This window comes from Lichenostomus cassidix, chromosome 1Aa, assembly GCF_008360975.1.
Source record: "Lichenostomus cassidix isolate B80296 chromosome 1Aa, HeHo_3.0, whole genome shotgun sequence".
Taxonomy (NCBI): domain Eukaryota; kingdom Metazoa; phylum Chordata; class Aves; order Passeriformes; family Meliphagidae; genus Lichenostomus; species Lichenostomus cassidix.
This window is the reverse complement of record NC_139480.1, coordinates 49,633,896-49,661,184: the sequence shown is the minus strand read 5'-3', so window position 1 is coordinate 49,661,184 and position 27,289 is coordinate 49,633,896. Positions and strand designations below refer to the sequence as shown.

Genomic DNA, 27,289 nt, shown 5'->3' with positions numbered 1-27,289 from the left:
ATCATGGTTTCCTTGTCACTTTCTTCCTTTTATTCTCTTCTTGAAAGATTGTCAACCGATGTTATATAAATGCTTTGTCACTACAATTTGAGTACAAGCCAGGGTGAGCTATTACCTTGTCTTTGTATGTGGCAAATGTGGGCTGTTTTGAGCACATGAAGCTGAAAAGATCTCTGGTCTTTAAAGGACTCCTGTCTTACTTTCATCGATCCAACCTTCAAAGCTCATCTCCTCTGCCCGATACCCTGGTGTTTGACAAGGTTGAATTTTCTGATGATACTTTCTGCTCCCATTTTAAAATTTATTCTTTAGCTCCACCTCCTGGCTCTTGGTCTGTGAAAAGGAGGATTCTTGGGAATCACAGATCCTCAAGAAGGCATCAGAAATATTTATCCTAGCTTACAAATATTAATGTAGAGGTGTATATGGGGGCATTTTAGCTGAGGCAAAGCAGGCTTTGCTGAGCCCACTCATACTGGCTTTCAACAGAGGCAAATGTTTCAGTGGAGGGGGGACAACGGAATAGGTGGCTCATAGTTTCTGCTTTTTCTTGAGCTTTCAGTTTCTCAACTGTGGCAGTTTTGAGACATGACAGACATCACAGAACACTCTTTCTTTATTACTGTTTTTCCCTGGTACTTCCTCAAACTCGTGGGGGTGGGGAGGTACAGCAGAAATCGTCTGATACTGAAACGTTAAAAAAAGATCTCCGAGGCCTTGCAAAGGAGTCTTGTTTCACGTAGGGAGAATTACTTTGACTTTGTATTCATCCTATTCAACCAGGAACTGCCCAAGTAGAGGCATAGATCTTAGTCATCTGGATTTAAGAAGCTGAAAACCATGTCTCTTCCCCGACAGCTGCGAGAAAAGAGGTAATGTGTATTTCCCTTCTCCTGCCTCCCCACAAGCCTCATGTAACTGCTGTGATCTGTTTGTTTCATTTGGGTGTAAGCATCTTTGGTGATTCCAAAAAGGCTTCTTTTTATTGTAACATCCACACTATTAGGCTGCTCAAGGTGGAGCAGACCATTTCTTACACTGGAGTGGACTTTCTTCTTTTTGTGGGGAATATTCACCACCTAGGACATAGTGGGTCATTGTCCTCTTTATAGCTGTAAGACAGTTTCCCTTTTACTGGGATGTATGATATGAGTGTTTGTGATATGACTAATTATATCTCTTCATCTCCATAACCACATCCCTCTTCACAGTAAGGAGTAGTATTTACAGTGTTGTGGGTGGTGCTGATTCATGGCATTCTCCTCATACAGCAAACCATTGCAAGACATTGCATCATTACTTCAGCCTTCTAAATGGGCTACGCCTTGTGGAAACCCCTGCTTGGAATATTCTCTTAGCAGAATAGACTGAGAGAACTACCACCTTTTTTTTTTTTTTTTTTTGTATTATCAAAATATTTAACATTATGTCAGCTTGGCGTTTCTTAGATGGTCCTTTCAAATGTTTCTCTTTATCTCATTTGTTATCCTTTTTTCCTCATTCTTGGTGCCTTCTACTCAGGTGTTAAAATAAATACCTCTCTAACAGCATTGAGTTATAAGATTGAAGCAAAGGTGAATTTGTCTGCTGCTTGTCAAAGCTGTTGCACCAAGGAGAAGGTCACAGAGGAAAAAGCACCTGGCTTTCCATGCTGGCTTTTTGTCTGGACAAAAAAGACAAGTAGCATGACTGTGTGGTCATATGGCTGCTCCTTAGGTGTTCCTGCAGGGATCCTTCCTTCTCACTTCAAATCCAATCTTTTCTAGGATCTGCAAATCTTATTCTAACCTTGACTACTACCATGTCTTCCTTCACACATTTTTGACATTTTCAAAGAAGTATCTTGGTGCTTGCTTCAGGTTATCTGCTGTGACTGGGAGATTAATGCCAAGGTCACAGCTTTGACCCCTGTGCAGGCCATTCACTTAGGAGTTGGGCTTGAAGATCTTTGTGGGTCTCTTCCAACTCCAAATATTCTGTGATTCTGTGATGAATCTTGTCTGCTGTGACTGGGAGGTCTCTCTCTAAATATTTGCTAGCCTACTCATTATTTTTTCAATGCCTCTTTAAGGGTTTGCTTTATTGTGATGTTTAAAAGAAAACTTGACAACATTTTGACTAGTGGTGTAGGTACATTTTATACATCTTGCACAGAGTATAAAGATTTTAGGATTTAGCTTTGGGCTGTCAGTTTCTACAGCACATAGCACAACAAGTTCTTCTCTCAGAACTGTTTCCTATTCCCTTCATTAATGCAGTAATAATAACACCATAAATCATGATATATAATGATCTCCTTAGAATAAGATCTACTGCTGCAGAGTTCTTATTGCAAATCTTCTAGATTAAGGAAGGATTAAGAATGCATCCGCAGTTGATCACATTTCTCAGGAAAAGCTTAGCAGTTCAAGCATTTGTTTTGTAGTCTTGTTCCTCAAGCAAGCCTAGGAATGATAGGGGTATTTTTCAGGCGTGATTAATCTTCACAATTGTCCCTGACTTATGTTGCACTTATTGAAACTTGACATCTCAAGATCAGACCTCCAGAGGAAGAGAATGACACCACAAGTTTCTAACGTCTTGATTGTGATACTAGAAAACGTGATATTGCCTATCTTTGCTCTGTATGGCATAGATACCTCAAAGGCTAATAACAGTATGAGTAACCTAAAACTTCTGTTCTTGCTTTACAGTGATTTTGACCAGCTTCCAGATGATGTACCTGTTTCAGCTAACATTGCAGATATTGAAGAGAAGAAAGGCTTTACTAATTACTATGTAAGAAGGGAGAGTTATCCTGCCTCTGTATGCCTTCACCTGTGACTGGTTTGGTTGTGGGAAGCAAAATGCAGTTAATCTGGTGCAATTGCTTTTTGGTATGGGTAGCTCCAGGCAGAAGTGCTTCTCAGTGCTTCTTTTTTTTTTTTTTTTTCTGGAATGGAGGATAGTTATCACAGATTTAGTCTGAAAATTTGTTTTCTGAACGAAATGTGAGAGAGATCCTCTAACATCATAATTCATTCCCAATATCTGATTTATTTCCTGTTGGAATGTGGTATCTTTGATGAAGACAGTGGGGAAGGAATTCAGAGGTCTTGCTTCATTATTCCATGGTATTGGCAGGTTAGGATGCTCCCATCTTCACAGGAGGTAGCATATTAAGACACGAAAGAGCACACAGGAAGGGAATAGTAGGGAAAGAGACTAATATTTTCTGAATGTTCTGAATATGACCAGCTCAGTCTGACTTCCGTTGGAGACATTGCTCATAAAACCTTCCCACTGCAGTGATGTCTGGTTGCTCTGTTTTTATGTTTTCTGAAGGATCTGGCTGCAATGTGACTCAGAGGTCAGTGCATGGAAATTGTGGATTCCTTTAGAGCAAAGCAATTTTGTCAAGAGATAAATAAAATAGTGGTGGAAGGAGGTCGGACCATAATTTCTGAAATTGTGTACCTTAGAGTCAAAAAGTAGTATGAATGCCTTCAACTCTGAAATCAATTCATTTAGATGTCTGTCTCTAGATTTAGATGTCCAAGGCATCCAATATTTTACTGTAAAATATTTGCGTTCATCTCCCTAATGTATTTGTCACTGAGGGAAGGTGCACAAGCATAAAGTCAAATCTAGTCATTCATGTTTCCTTTTAAGATTATATAACAGAAAACAGCCACAGGAACATGCTTCATGTGAAAGCTGGACCCACACAAATACCACACTGGTGCTAACTTGTTATTTTCTAGTTCTTGAGTTTGCAGATGCTTAACTGAAGGCTTGCTTTTCTCTTTGCCCCTAAGAGATTATTCCCAGTAATGGAGCTTATGTTCTTATTTTATCCCTCACATTCATTTGCTAAGTATTTCTAAGTGTGAACATCAGCCTGAGTCCCTTTTTGCTGTTTCAGATGTTTGTCATTGAAGTAAAGCTTAAAGGAGGTGGCAGATACCTGATTTTCCGGCGCTATCGTGAGTTCTATGCCCTGCACACCAAACTAGAGGAGAGATATGGGCCAGAGAGCAATAATGGCCCATTTACCTGCACACTCCCTGTATTGCCAGGTAAGCTGTCAGCACCAAATCTTTGCATACTTAGCAGCTTTCTCAGCTCCAGGCTGTCCTAAGGAGGAATGCATTGAGAGGAGTAGTTGTGACAAGGAACTAATTCCCAGCTATGGATGCCAGAGGAGTCATGTTCCATTGACAGTCTCTTCAGTTGTGGTTAAGTTCGTTTAGAAACCTAAAATCCTTTAGAAAATATGTGGAGTTTTTTTGAGATTCTACTTTCTCCTGATTGCTTCATTTCTCAGACACCCTCCTTATTTTCTTTATTCTTCAATAACTGTCAAGAGTTTTATATTTTCCAGGGAAAGTTTTTGTTGGTGCCAAAAGGGAAATTGCTGAGAGCAGGATTCCTGTCTTGAATATCTACATGAAGGTAAAACTTAATTTTAAGGTAGAGAATGCACTGAGCACTGCAGATATTTACCTGTTGAAATAAGCTAAGACAGACAGTACTGTTAGAGTCCTAAGTACCTGCTTCTCTCTGTACTGCTTTCCTGAGGACACAGATCCCACACTGTGGTACAACCTGCAGATTGTTCACACTCTAGGGTCCGCCAAAGTATGCAGTTCACAAAGGCTCACTCCCTGCCTTCATATACAGAGAGATATCCTTACCAAAACCCCCCAAGATGTATGAGGAAAGGGTGAATCTCCAGGTGTTGCATGAATACAGAGTTGGTGTGTGCACCCAAGGGACTTAGGAGAATGGTGTGTGTGTTGTGCTTTAGCACCACCCACCCTCTAAGTGCCACACAGCCTCTTGCTCACTACCTCCTCCCCTAATGGAATGGGGAGAAGAATTGGGAAAAGACAAAACACGTGGGTCGAGATAAGAACAGTTTAATAATTGAAATAAACTAAAATATAATACTTATACAAATAATTGTAATTAGAAGGGGCATAACAAAAAAGACAGAGAGAAATAAAACTAAAAAAGAAAACAAACAAATGATGCACAATACAATTGCTCACCACCTGCTGACTGATGCCCAGCCAGTCCACTGAGCAGTGATCAGTGGCTCCTGGCCAACTCCCTCCAGTTTATATACTGGGCATGGTGGTCTGTGGCATGGAATATTCCTTTGGCTGGCTTGGGCCAGCTGCCCTGGCCATGCTCCCTCCTGGGTTCTTGTGAGCTCCTCACTGACAGAGCATGGGAAACAGAAAAGTGCTTGACTTAGACTAAGTAAGTTACTAGTTAGAAACAACTAAAACATCTCTGTGTTAGCAGCATAATTCTCATGCTAAATCCAACACACAGCACTGTAGCAGCTGCTAAGAGGAAAACTGACTCTCTCACAGCCAGAATCAAGACAGGTGGGCTTCTGAGTGTAGCTGAACTACAGTGAAGATGCAGCATGCATCAAGGAGAGATATACATTGTGTGCAGGTTAACTGAAGACCTGACTTTAAATCATTAAAAGTGTGAAGCACTGGCCAAGACTTCCACTACTTAAGATTGCCTTCTTTCTACAGTCATTCATGTTCTGAAGAGAAACACAAAAAGCAATTTACTCCTGCAGTAAATCAGGTACCAAAAGCGCAAAGCAATACATTGGCCAACTCCAGGAGTAAAGAGGAGAAACTGTCAGCTGTTCAGCTGTGTCCTGCTGAGTGAGAAGGGAGAGGAGGGAGATTTCTGGCAGTAATGAATATCCTTCATGATCCCGTAGGTCAGAGAGGCATATTTGTTACATGTAAATAAATAGAGAATTGGTCTCTCCCGCTGTTACACCCTGCTTCCTGCTTGCTCTTGGCACAGAACCTGCTCTGCCTCCCTGCTTGGGTGTTGATGGATGAGGATGTACGGCTGTTCTTCTACCACTCCACCTTTGATGGTGAGCAGGTGCCTCACAGACTGAGACGGCTTCGCCCACGGACACGCCGGGTGTAAGTGATTGAAGTGTTTGTTTCAGCATTGCTTGATGTAAGAGATGCTGTTCAGTTTCGGGGGGAGAGAGAGATGAGGATCACCACTGTGTTTCCCAAGTGAATCCATGAATTCCTAATATGAGAGTGGAGGGAGCACAGAGTTTTTTTCTCATTATTTTCTCAAATACTGAAAATTTCTCATTGTCAGTAATCTCAGATTTTTAAGGTGGATGTGTGGTACTTGCATTAAAGGAAAATTTCCAAAATGAGAGTACACCTTGCTTTTTAAAAATACGCTCCAGCTCTATCTGCCTATATTTCTTTAATGGAAACCTCTGTTATTATGTGCAGAATATACAGGCCAAGCTTAAGGACATAGGCTTGCACCAGTGAAGTCAATGTGAGTTTTAGCACTGAATTCAGTGAGATCTGGTTCAGACACTAAATGAAACTGAACGCTTAATTTGTTCCTGTCCTTTGTCTAAGCAGGGGCCTGTCCTACATAGCAGCATTGACACCCCTTTGGAGAACTGCTAAGTAGATGTCATACTTCATTACCCTTCAGATAAATTAATTCTCCTTTCAGCACTGCAAAGATGGACTCACTTCCTTTTCACTTACCTCAAACAGTGCAAAAGCTGCATGTGTGTATGATGGCAGAGTTTGAACTAACTGCCATAAATGCTAGAAGCAGAGATGCCCAGAAGGCAGAGTAGAGGGGCTGAGCAGTGCTGTGGAAGAGAGGTCCAGAATACTGCCTGTATTGAAAATTCCATCTGTTCTTAGCAGCAGACAACGTCAGATTGCTGCTGCTCTGCACTGAAACTGAGAGAACTAGGGCAGTGTTGTTGTATCCATATTTATTTACTTCAGTGCTGCACACAGATTCTCCTGCAGTTTCTCCAGTGATCTGTGGCTTACACATCCCTTATATAGTAAAAACACAGACACTGCACTCCTGACTGTGTAGCATTTTTAATGACTTAGATCTGTTTATCTCCCTGTTGTCTCATTTCTTTGCAGTAAAAGCGTTTCAGATCAAGTGCCTATTTCTGACCGCACAGCAGCTCCACGGGCTGAGGTGAGTACTCTGCACCACCTGTCATAGGACAGGAGATTAAACTCAGTTTTACTTTGGTATCTCATCCATCAAGTTGCCTTTTTTAATTAGAGCTTGGGGGAAGAAAGTGAAATCAACAGAGAAAAGCAATTGATTTTAACAAGAGGGAATGAAACAAAGGATGGAAAGAGGTGTTCTGTTCCTCATCACTTGAGTAATAAGAAGGTCCATTGTGAAATCAGAATGACAGGAGATTCAAAGCTGAGACATGTACAGCTTAGTGCCAAATGGTCCACATTTGCATAGTGTTACCCGTAAGTTAAATTTAAAACAGGCATAAGCCTCAGCTTCATTGACTTTAGCATATATTTAAAAGCTTTGCAGGTGAGGCAACTTAATACTTTCTGTAACATGAGTTTTCTAGTGAAAAATGCCCATACTCTTGTCCTTTGTGGTATATTTTCTCAGTATTAAGCACACGAGACTGCTTTGTAACCAGTACTTGTCTGAGCAGGGTCTTGCTTCCTGGAACATGTGACTTAGCCATATAAGATTAAAAACCCCGTGCAACTGCTTTGAGGTTTCTTGGTTTTGTTTTTTACATGGAGAATGATGGGTCTTGGAACAGTCATATCTCTTGGGTTTTATCTATAAATTTATTAAGATTGAATTCATCTACCAGAAGTTTTCAATGGGTGAAAAAAGGCTTTTGAAAGAGCTATTAAGTAAACATATGAACTACTAGCACAACAGTAGCCATTGTTTTGTTTTTTTTTTTTTATTAGGAGAACTCTTGCATTAACAAGACCAAAAGAACTATTGCAATGCAGAGTGAACACCTTTTAATTTTTGCTCCTCTAAGGGCATTCAAATGGCTACCACGTTCTCTAAGGACAATGGGGGAGATGTGCATTTTTGATAAGTCAGCCACTTTAGTTGTCCAACATTTTGTTAGGGTGGTAGCATGTACTTGCCTCCTTTTTTTTTTTTTTTTTTCCCTGAAGAGGGCATCTAAGTTCCATTTTAACAACATATCAATCTCCCAGGCTTTCCCAAATCTCCCAGTTCAACATATAGATCTGAAAGCTAGATGTAAAAGCAACAGTTAGTTACCCTTAAATTAGGACGCAATATTTCTGCATTTTTTAAGGCTCTTTGTGATATTTTGCAGCAAATCTAAAAGCTGTAAAGCTGCAACCAGAAATAATATATCTTTTCAATTCTCAGGATCTCAAGCTGTCAGTTGTCTTCAGCTCTGTTGTCTTACTTGCTCTTAAGTGCTTTCAACTTATGTATATTTATTTCTCTCATGCTCAGTGTTCTGCCACTTTAAGAATCATTGCATGTAGCTCTCTCAGGGCCATGTTTATCCTACTGCTTTCACTGCTTCTTCAAAGCATTTTTGTGTGTGCTGAGTAGGAGAAGAGATTGTGAGACTGCAGACTGCGGTCAAATATATGTGACCTTCTCCCAGAAATACATATGTGATGACAAAGTGCACACTATCTTGCTGCTTTATGCTTTCAGCTCGAGAACACAATGGAAAGATTTGCTTTTGTAATTCTGTGAATTAATAATTTGAATGTTATTACTTTCCACAGGCACTGTTTGATTTTCCTGGAAACAATAAACTGGAACTCAGATTCAAGAAGGGAGATTTGATCTATCTACTCAGCAGAGTAAACAAAGACTGGTTGGAGGTAAGACTGCAATAGCAGTACTGAATTATTAGCATACCTTGACATATATGAGTAGAAAGGGCTCTCCTGGTCCTTGGGATCTGTCTCTTCCTTTCAAGGAGAAATTGTATCATAATCAGGTCTTACTGTCAGGAATAAATCCTTGATTCTAAATTTGTAATTGTTTGGTTCCTTGATGGTTTTTAGCTTACAAATTTTCTGCCCTCCAGACTTCAGTTTTCATTTTCATTTGCTTCTGCTGGAATGTTTTTAAATTCTTTGGAAGTGATTAGAACACAGAAAGGCCACAGAAAGGAGATGGAAACTCCATTTCAGCGATTAATTGGTTTCTTGCCTCAGGGTGAGTGGATGTATGCTTCATGCTTCATACCACAACACACGTCAGCCTGATTAGAGAGAACTTGGGTAATGCAGCAGTGTTCTGAAAAAAAGGATGAGGAGAACATACTGTGTGTTTGCTGATATGATATCTCTGCTTGCTCAAACACCACAGCCTTCCTTGCTAACCATCTGACTTTCATTTCTTACACACTGTTTCATTCCCCTGCCTGGTATTTGACTATGTAATTGTATAATCTTTTTGTAGGGATGCCATCAGGTCACTTCCATAGACTTTCTTTTCGTGGTTATAGTGGAAAAATTCTCACTGTTGCTTCTATGTAAATTCACTGAATTCCAGAACCTGTTGCATGTGGCCAAAACAGCATGGTTTTCTTGATTTTGACATGTCCTCTCATTCCAGGGAGCTGCTGGTGGTGCCACTGGGATTTTCCCAAGTGCTTTTGTGAAGATCATAAAAGATTTACCACAGCAGGAAGACACAGTTAATAAAGTCCGCTGTTATTACTATGATGAGACCATGAGCACTATCAGGTAATAAGAAAATAGTCTCCTGGTTTGCTGCTGAAGAAACATCAGTGATTCTTTTGTCGTGACATGTAATGATTGGATGTGTTCTAAATACAGGGATATCTCAGTGGAAGAGGATCTGAGCAGCATTCCAAAATTCAAAGATCTAATGGAATTGATAAGGTACAATGCAAGCAGTTAGTTGTATATTTGATACTTAAACATTTGTCATGTTCATTTGGGTCTGAGATTTTCCACATTCTGCTTGGTCATCACCATGTTTTGTGTGTGAAATACTTTTCAAATGTCTTGAGGAAGTTGCACTTTGACTTGGTCCAGGGCCATCTGTGCAGACACTAGTCCTCCTTGGGGTTGTCAATGAGTAAGGAATGACACACCCTTCTGACTCAATTATGATGGGTAAAAATTTCCATTTCTTGTTCTAAAATCCCAGTCACATGCCCATGAAAATATCTATTGCCAGGTGCTCTTCTTCAGGATGCAGGACATGGCCTTCTAACACCTGTTAAACGAGATTAATCTAGTGTTGAACATCAACACTTTGGAACATTAAATATTACTAATAGAACACCTGTGCTAATATTCTTACACTCCTCAGAAAGAGCAACAATAAGTAGGCAAAAGTGGGTAGGAACAAGTCAGCTTTTTTGTAGGGGAATTCCATCAAACACATGGATTAATTGTGCCATTTATGTGGTGTTACTGGAAATGGTTCTTGGTTCTGATAAGTGTCTTAGCTTAAACACAGCACAGCATGAATGTGGCTGTATGATTTCTAGTACTAGCTGTATCAAGAATGCCAAGACATCCAAGGCTTTGTGTAGCTTTTTTCAGAATTAATTAGATTGTCAGGATATTGTTAACCATGTAGCACCTCCCAGGCATTCCTTGATTTCTGAGGATCAATCCATTTCTTTTCTACCAGGCAGGAATTTAACCAAGATGACATTGTTTTGAACTACCGGGACCTTGATGGTGATCTGATCCGGTTGCTCTCTGATGAGGATGTTGAACTCATGGTGGCTCAGAGCAGAAGAAGGCCCTCTGAGAAGCACTTTTTCCCTTGGAAGTTGCACATCACTCACAAAGATGATTTGGATGTCTACAACACTAGTCCAGGCATAGGTGCTACTCAAACAGTAGGAGCAATGTAAGTGCTATATAGATTTTCCTCTCTGCAGGCAGTTTCCTTCAACATGCCTTTGAAGTGACCTTGAAATGAGTAATTTGTAGTAATATATTACCTTTCAGTGTAAAATCCATAGTTAGTTAACTGCTTCAGCTGTTTAGCACTCCTCTGCCATAGAGGTATCTGCAGAGACACTGGAGAAGGTGAGGAATAGAGAAATAAAATCATGGGCCATAATCACAAAGCAAGTCAGTGTTAGGATGCAGTAGAGGTGTCCTGAGCCCTAAGACCTGCTCTAATCTCCATTCTTACTCCTGGGGCTAATTATTTGTCCAGAATGTCTTCATAAGCTTTTATTTTTTTTTCCTAGGCTCCCATAATTTTCTCTTCATTTGCTGATCTGAAGGTTTGTGTGCCAGTATGTAATTATTTCTCTCACGTTGGAGTCTGACGGGGCATTCAGAGTTTGTCCTAGGAGCATCAAGAAAACTTCTTTGGATTTTAGTGAAGAAATTGCAGCCCACTTTAGCTTTCTTCTTTTCTGATATATTGACTGATATATTGAATTCTGTGAATCAAAGCTAGTACACCTGTGGTGTTCCTTATAGACCTTTATGTAATTGTACAAACTACTTGCTTCCATGTTCTGGGAAAATGCATATGATACCTATTCAAACAGCAATTTCTTCTCTATCATCTGCTTTCTGACACTGCATTTCAAAGTAGAACTAACAAAAAATTACTGTATCAGATTCTTCAACAAATAAAGTTAAATATTAGTTCATCAATTTTTATTTAAAAGTGATTTTTTGGGAGGGGAGACTTAGTTGACATTATTTTACTAAAATGTTACAAAATGTAGCTTCCTGCTTTGAAGGCATGTAGCAATGCAGTTTATAAAGGAGATGAAGCAATATGCAATGACTGTGTCAGTGATATTACAAGTTGTGATGCATAAGAAAATGCTTTTTAAGTTTGAAACCTAATGGTGTGTGTGGCCTGCAAAAGCTTCTGGTGTGAAGGATTCCTTGTTACTTGCTCCTGGAATTCAACAGAGCAAGCAGCACCTGAAGGTTTTCACTGACAGTTAGTCCTGTGATGTAACCAGCAACTCAGCACGTCTCTCTGAAAATGGAGGAACATTTTCAATGAGGAAGGAAAGGGAGGCAAAATGTCTGCTGGGAAACAACTGTCCTCTTTTATAAGGGTGGGGGAAGAACATAAACACACCAGCCTTTGAAAATCAGAGCAGGATGATCCCCTTCTGCCTTTAAACTGCAATGAAAAATAAATTCTTCCCATCCAGCCAAGTCACATATTCCTGTAATGGTCTGCAGGTTTTATATGGACACCTTCTGACACACAGCTTCCTCAGATACTCTTCTTATTCTTTGCCTTGCTCTGCGTGTTTCCCTTATTGACATTATAGATTTTTTTTTGCATGTTTATTGATGCAGTTCTGGTGAGAGAATAACTGTGCTGACTGTGGTTTTGGTCAGTACCATAGGGATTTAGAGGAGGAGTAGCAGTGCAGGATAGACAGACTCTGGCAGCTATATTCTCTATCTGGGGACTCATTTTAGTCCCCCATAGTTTATCCCTGAGAATGCAAACCTGAGCATTGTCTTTCCCTTATAACTACCTAACTTTCATAAGGTTTATTTTTGAAGGCTACTGGGCTAAGTTTTATGGTTGGATTAAGAGACCAGGCTGTCCTGGGGGTAGCATAACTTCAGATCAACTATTCTCACCAGTTTTCTTTTGTTTCCTCTTGGTACTATAGTATTTATAATTTATTATTTATTGTTGTTGAAATAGGTAAAACTAGGAAGTATTACTCAAATTAAAGGGTTACAGAGATAAAGGTAGTTCACTCTCCACCAATATAGATGTACAAATGAAAGTCCAGAGTGATTCCTGCCATGCAGATTTTCTAGTCTGGAATAATGCAAGAAACAGCACTGGAATGAAAAACAGAAAATTATTTTTTCATCTTTCTTACTTCTGCTGCAGTCAGTCCTTTTTCTTTCTTAAGAGAATTCTTAAAATACATTAGTCCCATGATCTGGTAATTGCCAACACATAGACTGGCAATGACAAATTTCCTTTCCCTCCTTTCCCAGTTAACCTAACAATCCCATCTAAGTGCATGCTTTGGGGGCTAAAATAGGAAGTATAGACTTCCTATTTTGTGCAATTGGACAGACTTTCCTTGAAAGGGGGTGTCTGCTTCTCTGAAAGTGGCATTTGACGTTCACAAAAGATGCAGCAGTTATTTTGAAGACTTACTTGCCAAGAAAATCCTGTGGTTGGTTCATACTTCTGTCTCCAGCTCTAGGCAAGTGTGGGTTTGCTGGTTTCTGCATCAGAGGATTCTGGTGCTGTGGGGGGGAGGCTGGACAGGGAGAGTCACCCTTCATGTTGAATCATCTGCCTCACAGACATCCCTGGATCCAGGTAAGGGAATGGCTTCCTTCCTGGGGGAAGCACAATGGCAGAGTCTGCTCTCATAGGACTTGTGAGTTACTGAGGGATTCCTTAGCTGTAATGATTATTCAAGTATTCAGCCAGCTGTGTCTGGTGCAAGCAAGTGGCATTTGGGAATCTAAAAGTCAATAGGAATTTAAAAGGAATTTTTCCCTGCTCTGTTAAAGAAGAAAAAGTCTCAGATCTGTAATGTACTTAAGCCGGTGAGTGTATTGTGATTTTGAGAGACCAATGAGAGATAGTCAAAAGGACTTAAATTCTGGTATTGAACAGTGTGGTCTGGGGTCCTGGAACTGTTCAATGTACTGTCACTCTCTACAATTACCAGAAAAAAAAAAAATTAATTTGTTTGGTATTATGTCTGTATTTTGCAACTTGTTTGGGGGCACCTAGAAAAGTAGCATCTTGAAGGAAACTCTCAAAATGAATGAATGTGGAAATTCAACCAGTATAGGTCCCAGGAACTGTGTGATTGAGATAATAATTTTAAGGAAAGGTGAAAACCATAACACTGTTGTGGTGCAGAAAGATGAATAGATTTTAAGGATGAGTTCTCTTCACAGATTAGGATTGTTTCTTGCTGCCACTCAGCTGACTGAATCCCTCCACTTCCTTGGAAATGTACATTTACTTCATTCTTTGCTTGTTTTTTAACGACACACAGCAAGAAGACATGGATTTTGTCCTACAATAAATGCTTGGTAGAAGTTCTTTCTGAATGTCACTTCAGCGTAATCTTAAAGAAGTTCCCTTATTCAGTTTTACTTCCCTTTCTGTGAAACGAAAACAGAGTCCCACAGTAAGCAGGGCAAGAAACTCTGAAGCCAGTGGGCAATGAAAACTCTGAAATTCTGAATTACAATCAAGCCTGTGTGCAAAGGACAGTATGAAGATGAAAGAGATTTTCATCCTGCTGCTGAATCTGTATTTTGTCTTCCATGTTCAAGCCACTCGAGGTGAGATTCAAATTCATATTCTACTTTATCCTTCCATAATTGCCTTTCTTTTCGTATCTGTCTCCTTCTTTCAGCTAATGCTCTTCCTCCTTTTCTGCTTGCTTTTCTGCTTCCTTCTTCCCCTGTTTTCTAAACTGCAAGAGAACAGACATCTTGATCGAAACCAGTGTGTTGCAGGTGCATGTGCAGACAATTGGTGGTATGGACAGGTGAAATACTGGATAAATGGATGAGATGAACAAGCTGATTGGATAATGAGTGAATGGGAAGGGGGAGTAGACCCTGGTAGTTAGTGAAAACATAGGAAAATGAAGGGCTGCACAGTTCAGGTGGTAGTGCACAGGAGGCATGTGGCCAGACACAAAACAGTGTGGTGGGGGCTACCAAGAGCAAAATCCAGATGACCTGATTTTCTTCATGTGGAATAGCTGACAGATAAAGAGACCATCTGCCATATCCATTGCTTGTGTTTCCTTTTTTATGCAAGGAGAGCTACTTTCTTTTTCATTCTTTCTTGCTTTCAGAATGGTCACAACTCTGCACAGATTTTTGTGCCCCATCCCTGGAGGTGCTAAGGGCTGGATTGGGCCAGGTTCTGAGCAAACTGGTGCAGTGGAAGGTGTCCTGACCCATGGCAGGGGGGTTGGAACTGGATGATCTTTTGGGCCCCTTCCAACCCAAATTATTCTATGATTTTTCTGGTGTCTAGAGGAAAGTACTGTTATCAGTGCCTTACCCATTCTGTACCTCATGCTATCTCTATTTATATTTGTAATCACTGCATCTTCTTTTTTTGCATGAATTCCTTTCCCAGAGAGTATCCCAATGAAAAGCTTGAACTGCTACAATGACTACAAGTCACAGGTGACCTGCACATGGATGGAGCATTCAGAGGCTCATGACCTTGTTGGTATGATTCTTTACCAAAGGAATGATATTATAATGTAAGTACCTGAAATGTGCTGAGCTAGATAAATGTTCAAAGAGAAACTCGCCATAACTTGGAATCCTGGGGACTAGCAGTCAGGTTTTCAGAAAGCACATCCCTCTCTCTTTTTGATTAAAGCAAAAGTTGTGCCTGCTTCTCAGGCCTTATCTAGGAAGGGAAGAATGAATAGGCTATGCTAGTGGAGTTTTTAAAATCACCTTTACAATTTTTTCCATAATTTTGTGGGATCACAGCTATGAAATAAGATGGGGAAATACAGCATGCTAATAATGGAGGGGAGAAGATGGTGTCAGAAAAAGTGTGAGTATTGATTGTAAACCCTAAAGGGAGGAGACATTCCTCCTGTCATTTTGCCCATTTAGGAGCATCACTGAGAGTGTGGCTTTGATAACATGTGAGAAATATGTATAGACTGTGTGTTTATGAGATAGAGAGGACTGGTAAGTTCTCTATCTGTGCTATCAGTTTTCCTCCCAGAGATGCTGATGTGTTTATGACAGAATCTCTCTGTTACATCTGTTTCCTTTTGAAAAAGGAACCGAATCACCAGACTGGATCAATGGTAAGGATAAGAAAGAACAGAAATGAAGGAATAGTAAAGGGTGAGAGGAAGGCAAAGATGGATAGTTGAGAAGAAAACGATTTAGAGTCTGGGGATACAGAAAAGAAAAGAGGACAAACTCTTGATTTTATTGCAAACAAGAGGGATTAATAGACCTAAAAGCAGATGAAAACAGGGGAAGAACTTTGGAGCAGGACCTTGAAGTTAAATACTTCTGGGAAAGGATGATATAAAGTTACTTGGACCTTTGGAGGATTCTCTGGAACATTGTTACACGATGAAGTGTGTGGATCATGAAACATTAGTGAGGTGAACTAATCAGGCAAGTAGGTATTAAACATGGACAGTCACACAGCTGAAATCAAAATGGCCAAGAATTAATCAAGGTCAGCTCATAGATGAAGAATACTTGACTAAACCCCATACTGGGGTAAAGTAGTGCTGGTGAGTAGACAGAAATATCTTCAGGGCTTCACAGCCCTTGGGCTGACTCTTTTGCTGAAGGGTACACACATCCTGCAGCATCCAATCCATACTTCAGCAATATCCCTGCTTTCCTTGCTAATACCCAACTTATAAAAATAGAAATAGTGCTGAATAATGCTTGCTGACATATAGTTGGCTAGAAGACTCCATCCTATCCTGGAAGAGAGTATTTGGCCTTAAATATTCACAACTTAATATTTCTCATCTGAGCTGGAACAAGATAATATACTGGGCATGAAGCCATAAGCACAAACAAAATTCCAGAGGGTACATAAAGAAGCAGTGCATCTCTCCAGCAGCTAAGGCTACTGCCACCACACAAAGATTATCCTCTCCTGCCCGGTTTAAAAAATTGTTTCTAATTTTCATAATGCTCCTTGGCCTGGAGAAAGGCTATCTGAAAAATCTTTAATGAATACTTAAGGTCCCTTGGTGGAACAGAACTACTAAGAATACAGAAGTACATTTGGTTGGTGAATCTTTTTCTAAGGGTCTTTCTGTTACTGCAAAATGAAAGTCTTCAAGAAGCTTAGGATCATCAGAAACTTTACTGCCTTTCACTCTGAGTAAAAGGTGTATTTACATGATATTAATTTTCATCATACTATTTCTCACCTAAAAATAGGAGATTACATAGAGCTAGGCTAAAAAGTAACAAAAATGAACAGGTACCATACCATTCTATGCACAACTTTGAAATGGGGAGGCAAAATTCTGGTGCTAAAAATGTTTCTTGTGTTAACTGATGCAAACCAGGACTAATAAGTACAGTGAGAAAAGGATATAAGTGCCTTTGTGAATTACAACAACAGGAGGGGGTGAAATTGGTTTCAGGTGTTTAATTTTCCTCTAACTACAGGTCTCAAAATCAGATCTTTATGGATCACTTTGTACACAGGGAGAACAAGGAGATGTTCTGCAAACGCCAGACAGAAAATGGCTTGCATGAAGCTCCAGACATGTATGTGCACTGGGTCTGCCTCAACACTACAGAATTTTTTGGCATAGGGGTAAATTCTTTTTACGGCTTCAAACCTAACAAAGTGCTTCAAGCAGAACTGGATGTTGATCTTTTCCAAAATGGTAAGGCTTAAATACCAAATTCTCATTTTCCAGTGAATTTTAAGGATTTTGGAGAATGTATTTGCTGTTCATCTGGAAGGGAATTACACTTCCACTGTAAGAACTGCCAAAGAGTTCTGCTTTGAGAGGGTTGGGTGGGAAGAGGAGAAGGCAAATTTCTGGGAGCACCTGGACCTGGTATCATCTCTGGAGCTAGTCAAGCAGGAGGTGCCTGGTGTGTTAGGGATAAGACACTCTGAAAATGGGGAAGGTTACCAAGATGTTTTCTTCCCCTCTTCATGTCTTTTCCTTACTCTTCTCTCATGAATTGTACCTTCACCTTCCAGTTCAGCCCCTCCCACCTCAAAACCTCTCAGTCAGCTCAATGACATCAGGAGACTTCTTGCTGACCTGGAAAACATCTGATGGAAGCCAAGGGCTGGGACATGCACTGGAGTTTGAAGTCACTTACAAGCGGGCATGGGAGTCCTGGGAGGTAAGAGTGGATGAGCTGAGCTGTCCTGGTTTGAGCTGCACCATTTTGGGTGGTTGAAAGTCGATCGTAAAAGTTTTGTGAATAAATGGTCTTTCCATTCTCAGGGACTGTGAAGAGATACAAGTGTTGTTTTGGGTCAGGTGGAAGGGGATCTCTTTCTGTTTGCAAGTGGTTTGCCCAGTGAAATACCGTTTGTCCTGAGCTGAATGCAAAGGTCTCTTCTCCACTCAAAAAACCCCACAACCATTGTTCTTGGGTTTGAGTTAGAATTGTTTTTGCCCTGAATCCCTCCTAAACTGAATTAAGTCACATTCCAACAGAAGGCTGTGGGTTCATGTGGGGAAAATAGCAAAATATATTTGATGTTGCTCCCCTTTTGAGACAGATATGTTTTGGGCTTTTCTTTTTTTTTTGTTGCTTTTTAAAAAGCTTTTAGGAGTCCATATCCTTTGCCCTATTGCTCCCCTGGATCTGCATATGTTTCTGTTCTGTACCTGCCATCCTGATCTTTAGATTTTAAGGGAAGTATGCACTGGAGCCCCTCTCATGTGGGAGCATGGAAGCACCACATGGCAGGACATGCATGCACCATCACATGCATGACACTGTTGGAGATACAGCCCGGCAGTCAACTCCTCTCACTCTTTCTCTGTCTTCTCTCCACCTCTCTGTTCCCCAACTCCCCAATTTCCTCCCTCCCTTCCTCTCACTCCTCTCCCCCCACAACAGGAAGCTGCCTCGCTCTTGCTCTCCAACACCACACATTGCAGTCTCAGCAGTGAGGACCTCATCCCAGGGAGCAGCTACATTGCCCGTGTGCGAGCCAGACCTGGGCAGGCCAGTGGCTTCTCTGGGCAGTACAGCCAGTGGAGCACGGAGGTGGCATGGAAGACCCCTGAAGGTAGCACGGGATGGAGTGGGGCTGTGCAGGGTTGGCAGCTGAGAAGCCAGAACTTTGTTGTCACTTAGCTTGCACTTGTGCTCTCTGAAGGTGGCCTTCAGCCCAGGAACCTTCGCTGCCTCTTCAATGGTAGAGATCATCTGACATGCAGCTGGGAAGTGAAGAAAGTGATCACCACCTCTGTCCTCTTTGGCTTGTTCTTCAGGGCCACTCCAACATCAGAGTATGTTCTGTGTCCGGGGCAGCATTTCTGTGCCTCTCCCATGGGGCTTCTGCCTGTCCCATTCCCCTGATCTCAGCTCAACCTCATTTTTCCCTTCAGAGAAGAGGAGTGCTCACCTGTGCATGAAAAGAGTTTGCCCCACAGCCCATATATGGTCCAGAGCTGTGAGATCCCTGTTAACAATTCCAGCAGCCAGAGTCAGTACCATGTGTCTGTCCGGCCCAAGACAGAGGAGAAGCTGATTAAAGACCACAAGAACAGTGAGTTCCTGCATTGTTTCTTACTTCTCCTTCTTGTTTCTTGGAGAGATGCCTGTCTGAGCAAGTGGGGCTGAGCACAGTGGTGATGAGGAAAAGTGAGTGGGAAATGGGAGAAGCAATCACTGATGAAGAAAGGAGCTGAATCAGGTCAGAGGTCTGGGATGTAGGTGTGGAGTTCCTCAGTGGCACTTGTTACTCTGAGGAAGGTGACAATGATGGAAACTTGGGCAGAAATTCAGATTGTGACCCAGAGCTTCTCAGTGAGCAATTGCCACTCTGCTGACTTCTCTGATTGACATTCATGAGGTGACAGGTGACTGTGGTGAGAGGTGTTTATGGGGAGTGGGAGTGAGTCACTGTGATTTTTCTAGAAGCCAGTGAGTTCTTGTGGGTTTGTGCAATGGCCCCTGGAACACTGGATGAGGTAGGAATCCTTTGCCCAGTGAGATGCACCAGATAGGTCATCTCTGCCTGTATGTATCTGAAGGTATTTAGGTAACTGTTCAAACTTTAAAACTAGAACAGCTCCTGCAGTGGGTGAAAATATCAGGAGGAAGCTCCAAGAGAGCTGAAAATCTCTGGAAACGTGGTGGACCTGTACAGATGTTTCAACTATTGCTTTGCTGCTTTTCTGTACACAGGGAGTGCTGTCAATATTCATGGGTATGGATTTTTTGTTAGTTAGTGGTCTACTGGTTTATTGTATTTGACTAGAAAATGAAGATGCAGAGAGTTAAGAAGTGTTAAAAAGCTGAGCCATTTTACATTGCACAAAACAACCTAGTTTTCAGTCCCTGGAAATGATTCACAGTGGGGAAAGAGAGCACCAGTAGGACCAGTAGGTTGGTTGGTAAGTGCTCTGAGACATTCAGTGTGTTACAGTTCGGGTGCTGCCGCCTGCAAATGTGTCAGTGACAGCAACAGAGAACCAAGAGTATGAACTAAAGTGGATAAAACACAAATTCCATTACGACTTCATAACACAGAGATACCAAGTCAAGTACTGGGAAAACGACCGATATGAAAAGGTAACTTACAAAGTGCAAGAGTCATGGATATTTTTTTACTGGCCAAATGGAAAGACAGTTCTTCTCACCTCTGTCCTTTGTGCTCCTGTCCTCTTCCCAGACTCTCCAGGAGTTAAATATCAGCAATGATGAACCTCCCTTCATCTTCACCCTGCAGATGCTGGCAGCATCTACAGAATATAGGGGGAAAATGCGTGCAAGGGTGAATATGCCTCCAGAATATGAAGGACCTTGGAGTGAATGGAGTGAGGAGTTCACCTGGAAGACTGAGAATGGTACTTTTCATGAGCTACTTCTGTCAGGTTTTGGTGGATGTTAATGGCTGGAATGCCTCTTTAGTGTAACACAGCTGGAGTTGGAGTGAGGTGCAGCCATGGCCATAGCCAGTGCTAGGGAAGGAGGTGAATGACCTTCTAAGCTCCTTTCCTACTTGCCTTCCTATGGTGAGTACAGCTAACCATTAAGTTTTCCACATGGAGAATGAAGCAAAGACATCCAGCCAAAAAGATTATCATTGTTTCCTGATTCCAGTAGTCCAGTCTCCTGTCAGTGACTAAAGAGCCTGATACTTAAAGAAGATAGAACATGAGGCATCAGTTTTTTATACTTGCAGAGTGACTATTAGGTTGTGTAAAACACACAGTGGAGCCTGCTGGAGATAAAATCTTTACATGTTTTTGCTGTTTCTGGACTTAGAGGCAGGATGTCTGCCATCATGCAATCTTTTTACCCAAAGTAATATGATCTTACATGATTTATCCTGAGGAAGGTTGTAGTGGTAATAGTGTGGGCAAATTTTGATGCATGTATTCAGGAAGAAATTGGTGTACTGTTGCAGCTGTTAGCAGGGAAAGCTCTTAGAAAATCTGTGAGATCCCATTTTCTCAGAACTGTATAGAGTCAAGCAGACCTGAGATGTCTGAAGGCATGCCCATTGTTCATGGTGGAGTAAGGCTCATAATCATCTTTTTATTAGCTCAAATGCTTCATTCTGATGTCAGAAAAAGCTAAGAAGTGAAACAGTAAAGGAAACAATGAACTCCTTTGTTCAGTTATGTTGTTCAGGCCACATTTGGCCTGTCCCACTCAGGAGGTTATCCAAACAGTTAGAAAGCCTTATGATCCTGTCCCTCCACATATCACATTCCCTGATCTCTTCTGATGAATAGTGACCAGAGTGAAAAACATGTTGCAGGAAACAGCCACTCTACAGGTGGATACCTTTTTCTCTTCTCTCTGTTTCAGTTCTGGCACCTGTGGTTCTCCCAGTGATGCTCCCAGCTCTCATCATCCCTTTGCTAATAGCTGCCTTTTGCAGCTACAGGTATTTCCTCAGGTAGGCTTGCATTGCAACAAGGAGATTTAGCAGCCCATGTGGGTGGCATGAAGTCTGAGGCATTTCTTGTCCCCCAGGAGAGAGAAGATGGGCCTTGGTGGGCAGCCTTGTGCATGTCTGTGCAAGGGAGAGAGTTGGGTGGTGCTGTGCCAGTGCCTGGTTTGTGCCTCAAAGTGCTGAGCAGCATGGTGTGTGGGGTGCAGCCTTTTCTGGTAGCAGCCACATTGAGAAGCAAATCTTGAAAACTGTGTTCTTGCTGCAGAAAGAAGAAAATGTGGGAGGAAAAGATTCCAAACCCCAGCAAGAGTCTCCTGATCCAGAGCTACCTGGGGGTAAGAGGGAACTGTACTTTGAAGGGTTTGTTATGTCTCTCTCTTTTTCAGGACTTCCAATAATCTTAAGAGCTCTTCTTGTTTCCTAGTCCGCAATGAACAGACATCTTCATTTACCTATTCCTTATTTTAGGAGAAGTTCTGGTCCTACTCAACATAACAGTGTTCTTATATTTAGTAGACCTCTTTGTGCTGTGCTTCCTAGCACAATTGTGATATAAAATCAATGTAGAAAATTTTTCAGTACTTTAAAATTTCCTGCTCTTGAGCTTTTAAGAGGTGGCACTTAAAACCTGCCCAGTACTTATGGACTCACAAACTCTCAAAAGCAGTTTCCTAGGGGACACTGCCAAGTAGCTCCCTGAGCAGGTTGAAGTTTGCTCTCTTGAAATCCAGAGTAGCAGCACTATTGTTTTCTTTTTTCCCATTACTCTGAAAATTTAAAACTCAACAATTTAATGATCACTGTGGCCAAGACAACCACCTACTATCAAGTCCCTCAAGTCCTCCATTCACAAATAACAAGTGTAGGAAGGTATCTTTCCTAGTTGTCTCACTGAGCACTTGTAGTTAGATCAGTGGTAAGGCAATGTGGGTTTGGAGACACCATCTTCTGGAGAGCAGAACACACCTTTGAGTCGTATTAGTGAAGTTGTATTCCTCTTGCCAGGTGCTATAGGCTCTCCTATTTTTTTTCTTTGTCCACAAGGAATGTGCGGTTCCTGATTCTACTGCCAGTGAGAAACTGCTCTTTGGTCATATCTGCTTTTTGTTTTCAGAAAGGACACTTGGGAAGTTCGTCAACAAGCAGCCAGCTGGACTTCAACAAATACAACCTTTCAGAGAAGATGGAGCAGGCTAGCTTCCTTCAAGTTGTGGACAGGTGAGTGAACAGCACATAGTAGTGACACCATGGATGGTCTCTAAGAACTCACTGTGTCATGACAGGATATAATCAAATGTTCTGTCACAAAAAAAGCTAGACAAGTTGCTTTTGAGGAGGAGATTGAATTTTTTACTACACAGCTAACTGCATCTACAAGAAATTTTTTCTAAGCCTGTGTGTAGCTATGTATTTTAGTTTTCAGATAACATTGGTTTATATTTCGTGGTTACCACAATAATCTCTCTCACAAGCAACTTTTGACTTTCCCACATTCAGGCAGGTGAAGGGCTTGGAAGAGTGCCTTGAAGGACAGACTAAAAAGGCAGATGATACCCCTGTTACACTGGACCTACAGAACTCATACCATGCTTTAAATGAGTCAGAGCATGCCCCAGTTGTCTGCTCAAGCCAGAGTGCTGGTCATTCCTTTCCCATTCCAAGGAGAAACAGTGCTGATGCAAATATTGCTTCCCACAGAGCAATCCCTTGCTTTGCTTTCAATGGTCCCTACTTGTACAGCCCAGTGGTGTCCTCTCAACCTGATATCTATCAGAGCCTGGAAAGGGACCCCATGGGGCTCAGTAAGAAATCAGTTTCCCTTCAGTATGTGATGCTCCCAAGGGAAGACTCTGCCCAGGCAACACAGAGGCAAGAACAGCCAGGAGCAGCTCCTCCAAAGGACTTTCTCCCAGATCAGAAGGAAATGATGCAGCACCTTGATGATAAGGAAGAAGACTCGCAGGCCTCGCCAGCCTGTGGGGAAGGCACCAACAAGGGGACAGAAGAGCAGAACTCTCCAAAGGCTCTCAGCTCTACCACATCTCCTCAACAGTGTCCCTTGGAGTACATCAGCACGGACAGCCCATTGCTGCCATCAGCCAGCACCTCCAGCCATCCTCCCCTTGTCACAGCTGGGGAGTCACCTTGCTCCCCACAGGAGCCTCAGCCTCCCAGTGACCACTCTGGCCATGAGTTTTCTCCTGGGAAAATTGGTGTCACCATCTCAGTTTCAGGCCAAGCACCAACCTCATCTCCTGAATTGCACCTGGATACATTCGGAGACTATCTTACTGTGCCTGAAGGTCTCCATGAATGTTCAGAACCCACAAAGATTTCTTTGCCTGTCTTCCAGAAGGCAAATGGTAGTCCTAGAAAGCAGTCTTTGTCAGAGGGTGACTTGGTGGTGTTAAACCCTGACAGCACAGAGCCAGTTTTCCTTTGCCAGATTGGTGATTATTGCTTCCACAGCCTAAAATCCAATGTGAAGATGGATAATAGTCAGGACGACCACCAAGTCAAGAAACTTTCTGAAGGTGAGACAACACTTGGAAAGCCTGTATGTGATGATGAATCAATCACTGGCAATGAAAAGGATGTATGGAAAAGAAAAAAAATACAGGCCATTCAGGTTTTCAAACACCTGAAAGCAGATGATTACTTTTCCTGGCAGCAACCTTTGAGAATCAAAGAAATTTGTTAAATGGGTAAATATTAATGACTACCAAAGAGACTGAAAGAGGTTGCAACTGTCTGATGAAAAGGAACCCTCAAACCTAGGAACAAATGAATACCAGTTCAATTTTCAAGCTTCCAGTCCAAAGTGTTGAAAAACTTGAAGAAGCTCAATGTCTTTCTTGTTGGTCTTCACAGATTTGTCATGAAAGACAACACAAATATAGCTCTTTAGTGGTTTTCAAACTTTTTGACTTATCCGTGATGAACAGTTTATCCTCCTCATGATCCTGTGACCCATCACAATCATCTTGCAATTATATCAGATTGCTGGCAAAACTGGTGGCAGGAAATGCAGACTTAACATTTTGAAAGGCTATCAGAAGAAGACAAGCTTGGAGACCTTGGCAAGAAGTTATATTCTTAAAGGCAATTTTGTTGAACTTTTTTGTACTTGTAAAATAGCTCTAAAAGTCACCAAGGAACTTTCATATCTCTGCCTTTCCCCAATGGCATGAGATAGGTATTGTCTAAGGTGAAAAAAACCCAAAGAGTTATGGAAGCAAAAATAAAAAATGAGAAAAAAATTGTTGAAATCCAGGAATACTTTCCTAATGTTAATGTGCAGCCTATCACAGTGGATTCCAAGGATAAGAAGGAAACATTACTGGGACACATAAAGTGAGTTGTAGAGAACTATTTGGAAGAAGAAACATTACTGAAAAAAATCCCAAGAGCTCCAAAGGTTCAGTGAGAGGGAGGGGGCAGATAACAGAAAATGGCAGGTAAGAGTTGCTGGGAAGGTGCACAAGCCTTGGGTTTTTCTATTTATAAATGTTAAAGTACTATTTGATTTTCTTTTAAGTTCATTTACTATTTATGCATTATATACGTAATCTTAATATGTAATTGATTCTTAGTTTGGTTTTTTTTTTTTTGCTAAATAATTAGTATTGAGAAAGAGAAGATATTTTTTCCCAGATTTTATTACAGAAAATAGTGCAAGGTAAGAACATTTGTTCATAACTGCTGCTCTGATCAGTGCAAAGGCTTTGGTTTCAGACCTGAAGGTGGACTTGACTTCCAAAAACACATATATCTTTTTCAAATAAAAAATCTGTACTTGTTAAAACATTATTTCTTCCTATAAATATTTCCTTTCATATGTTAAAATATTGTGGTTGCAATAAAATTTCTATTAGCTCATTTGCTCAGGTCTCAAAAAATTCTGTAGTTTCAGCTACGCCACATGTGAGGTAGGACATTTCCTCCTGATTTTGCTGTATTATTTGACAGAGAAAATGAGTTCTGTGTTTGTGCCACCTGATTCCTCCTGCTGGGTTAATGGGACTGTGCTGATTCAGAAATTACAGTGAAATTATTTGGGTTTTCGAGAATTTAATCCTTGTAAATACCAGTTTAAATCTGAAAGGTGTGCAAATTGAGTTTGGTGCTCTTGACAGCAGAAGGCAGGCAGTTACATCCTCTGATAGAGAATATTGATGAACACTTTTTTTTTCAATTTTTACCTTTTGTAATCAATGGATTTTTTTTTTAGTCTCTTCTTTAGCCTTTTATGAGTGGCACAAATAATTTCTTTGAGGCTATATAATTGTGCTCTATCGAAGCATGTCCTAAAAGGAGATGTTCAAATTCATATGCAAATGTTGTATCTGAGTTCCTGTCTTAGATATGCATCACTTTGCTGGGCCTTGAATTGCCGGAGTTTAATAATCCAGAAGAATAATGAGTGGGAGAAATTTTATTCAACTCAGTGGCTTTTGGATGAAGCCCATTTGCATTGTGATCAGCACTCTAATATGTGATCGGTACTATAAGAGCTCTCTGTTCCTTCTGTTCTGCTGCACTTCACTGGGCATTTGCAGAGACTGATTTTGGAGACAGGATTTACAGATAAAGCACATTTGTTATGATCCCACAGAGGTGATATTATCATCTGAAGATCACTTCAGGAGCCTGGGATTTGCAGAGTAACATGCCAGGACAGGGAAGCTGAGCAGTGGTTTGCTTTCCAGCTATAACAATTCATTTTGGGCAGAATGAGTTTCTGCTCTAGGGACTCTTTCTTCAATATCCACCTAAGCATCATTAAATAATATATATAATGAACATTAGAAGCGGAGTTCATAATCTACAGCTCTGCTCTGCCAGAGAAATCCACTTCATACTGGGTTGCAGGATCAAAACTTCCATAAAGTTCATCTGTTGCTGATCCTATGAATCTTTCATCCCCTTTTGCATGAGGTCCAGATGCAGTATGGGTGGTTAAAAGGATTTTATAATCCTGTAGCCTGGTGATTCAAGATTTAGAAGTAATCATGAGTCCCAGGTCTTCAGCTTCCTGATCATTAGCTTGATCCACAAATTTACTGTGCAAAGACAAGTTGCTGCTCTCTTCCCCAGTGCTAGGTGCTGATATGCAGGAGAGAAATCATCATTCTGATGATTCAGGAGCCAATTATGACATGCTCCTCCCTGTAGGGCTTCTCACTAAGTAGTTCCAGCCCCTCAGCCTGTATATCTGCATGATGAGTCACCAATGTTTCCTATATAGTCAAAAAGCGAGTTATGAGATGATTGCAACCCTTTCCTTACTGCATACTCAAACATAAAAGATTCTGCCTGTGTTTTAACAGCAGGCATTTTCCTCTTTCTTGCTCTGAAGTAATCACTTTATTATTCCTTTATCATAATCTTCATCAACCAGAAACATATTGCCTGAATTTGCATGAGGCTGGGGTAGGAAGTATATTGCGACCTCAGTAGCTCTAATTAAGGTCAATGCTGAACTGGTCTGTTGCTGTATTTCTGCTGGCTTGAGGGCAGTCTCTTATGTAAGCAAGGAAAAATGGGGCTGAATGGTTTGCTAGAAGAAGAAACCTGCAGTGGAAAGCCCTCCAAGACCTCAAGGAACAAGGTGGTGGAGAATTTCTGAAAATCCTGTGTCTCTACTGGGTAATGGAACAAAAACCCAACCCATCCTGAAGTCCCTGCATAGTTTCTTGTTCACAAGCACATTGTACATACAAGCTTATTCCCACAGAACTCCACTCTGGCTCTTCTCTTCACTCCCTACATGCTCCCTCTGCTCTCACTAGGGAGATGATAAAATTTCCATGAAAAGAACCTCCACATGGCACCTGTACCTGGGGAGTAAGGA

The 27,289-nt window shown here is 41.2% G+C and overlaps 2 protein-coding genes across 7 annotated transcripts in view; both read left to right on the top strand.

Annotated features, from left to right (window-relative positions):
* The window catches only part of NCF4 (neutrophil cytosolic factor 4), a 53,403-nt gene extending 41,923 nt beyond the window's left edge, over window positions 1–11,480 (top strand). Inside the window, exons 3-13 of one of the 6 annotated variants that reach the window (XM_085048857.1) lie at window positions 784–872; window positions 2,694–2,778; window positions 3,905–4,058; window positions 4,364–4,434; window positions 5,824–5,951; window positions 6,957–7,014; window positions 8,595–8,693; window positions 9,436–9,566; window positions 9,660–9,725; window positions 10,489–10,713; window positions 11,063–11,480. In XM_085048857.1, the coding sequence (XP_084904983.1) occupies window positions 841–872; window positions 2,694–2,778; window positions 3,905–4,058; window positions 4,364–4,434; window positions 5,824–5,951; window positions 6,957–7,014; window positions 8,595–8,693; window positions 9,436–9,566; window positions 9,660–9,725; window positions 10,489–10,713; window positions 11,063–11,072 (1,059 nt within the window). In that variant the 5' untranslated portion in view covers window positions 784–840 and the 3' untranslated portion in view covers window positions 11,073–11,480. Of the gene's footprint in view, window positions 1–628; window positions 873–2,658; window positions 2,779–3,904; window positions 4,059–4,363; window positions 4,435–5,823; window positions 5,952–6,956; window positions 7,015–8,594; window positions 8,694–9,435; window positions 9,567–9,659; window positions 9,726–10,488; window positions 10,718–11,062 lie in introns of those variants that run through there. The other 5 variants (XM_085048856.1, XM_085048859.1, XM_085048861.1 and 2 more) reach the window with 5 other exon arrangements.
* A 2,396-nt stretch (window positions 11,481–13,876) lies between these two features.
* CSF2RB (colony stimulating factor 2 receptor subunit beta) lies at window positions 13,877–25,314 on the top strand. Its single transcript, XM_085048872.1, has 13 exons — window positions 13,877–14,135; window positions 14,950–15,079; window positions 17,031–17,215; window positions 17,542–17,690; window positions 18,420–18,591; window positions 18,682–18,814; window positions 18,914–19,074; window positions 19,957–20,102; window positions 20,203–20,377; window positions 21,348–21,438; window positions 21,701–21,770; window positions 22,550–22,653; window positions 22,933–25,314. The coding sequence occupies exons 1-13, from the start codon at window positions 14,066–14,068 to the stop codon at window positions 24,134–24,136; spliced, it is 2,790 nt and encodes a 929-aa protein (XP_084904998.1). The 5' UTR covers window positions 13,877–14,065; the 3' UTR covers window positions 24,137–25,314.
* The last annotated feature ends 1,975 nt before the right edge of the window (window positions 25,315–27,289 follow it).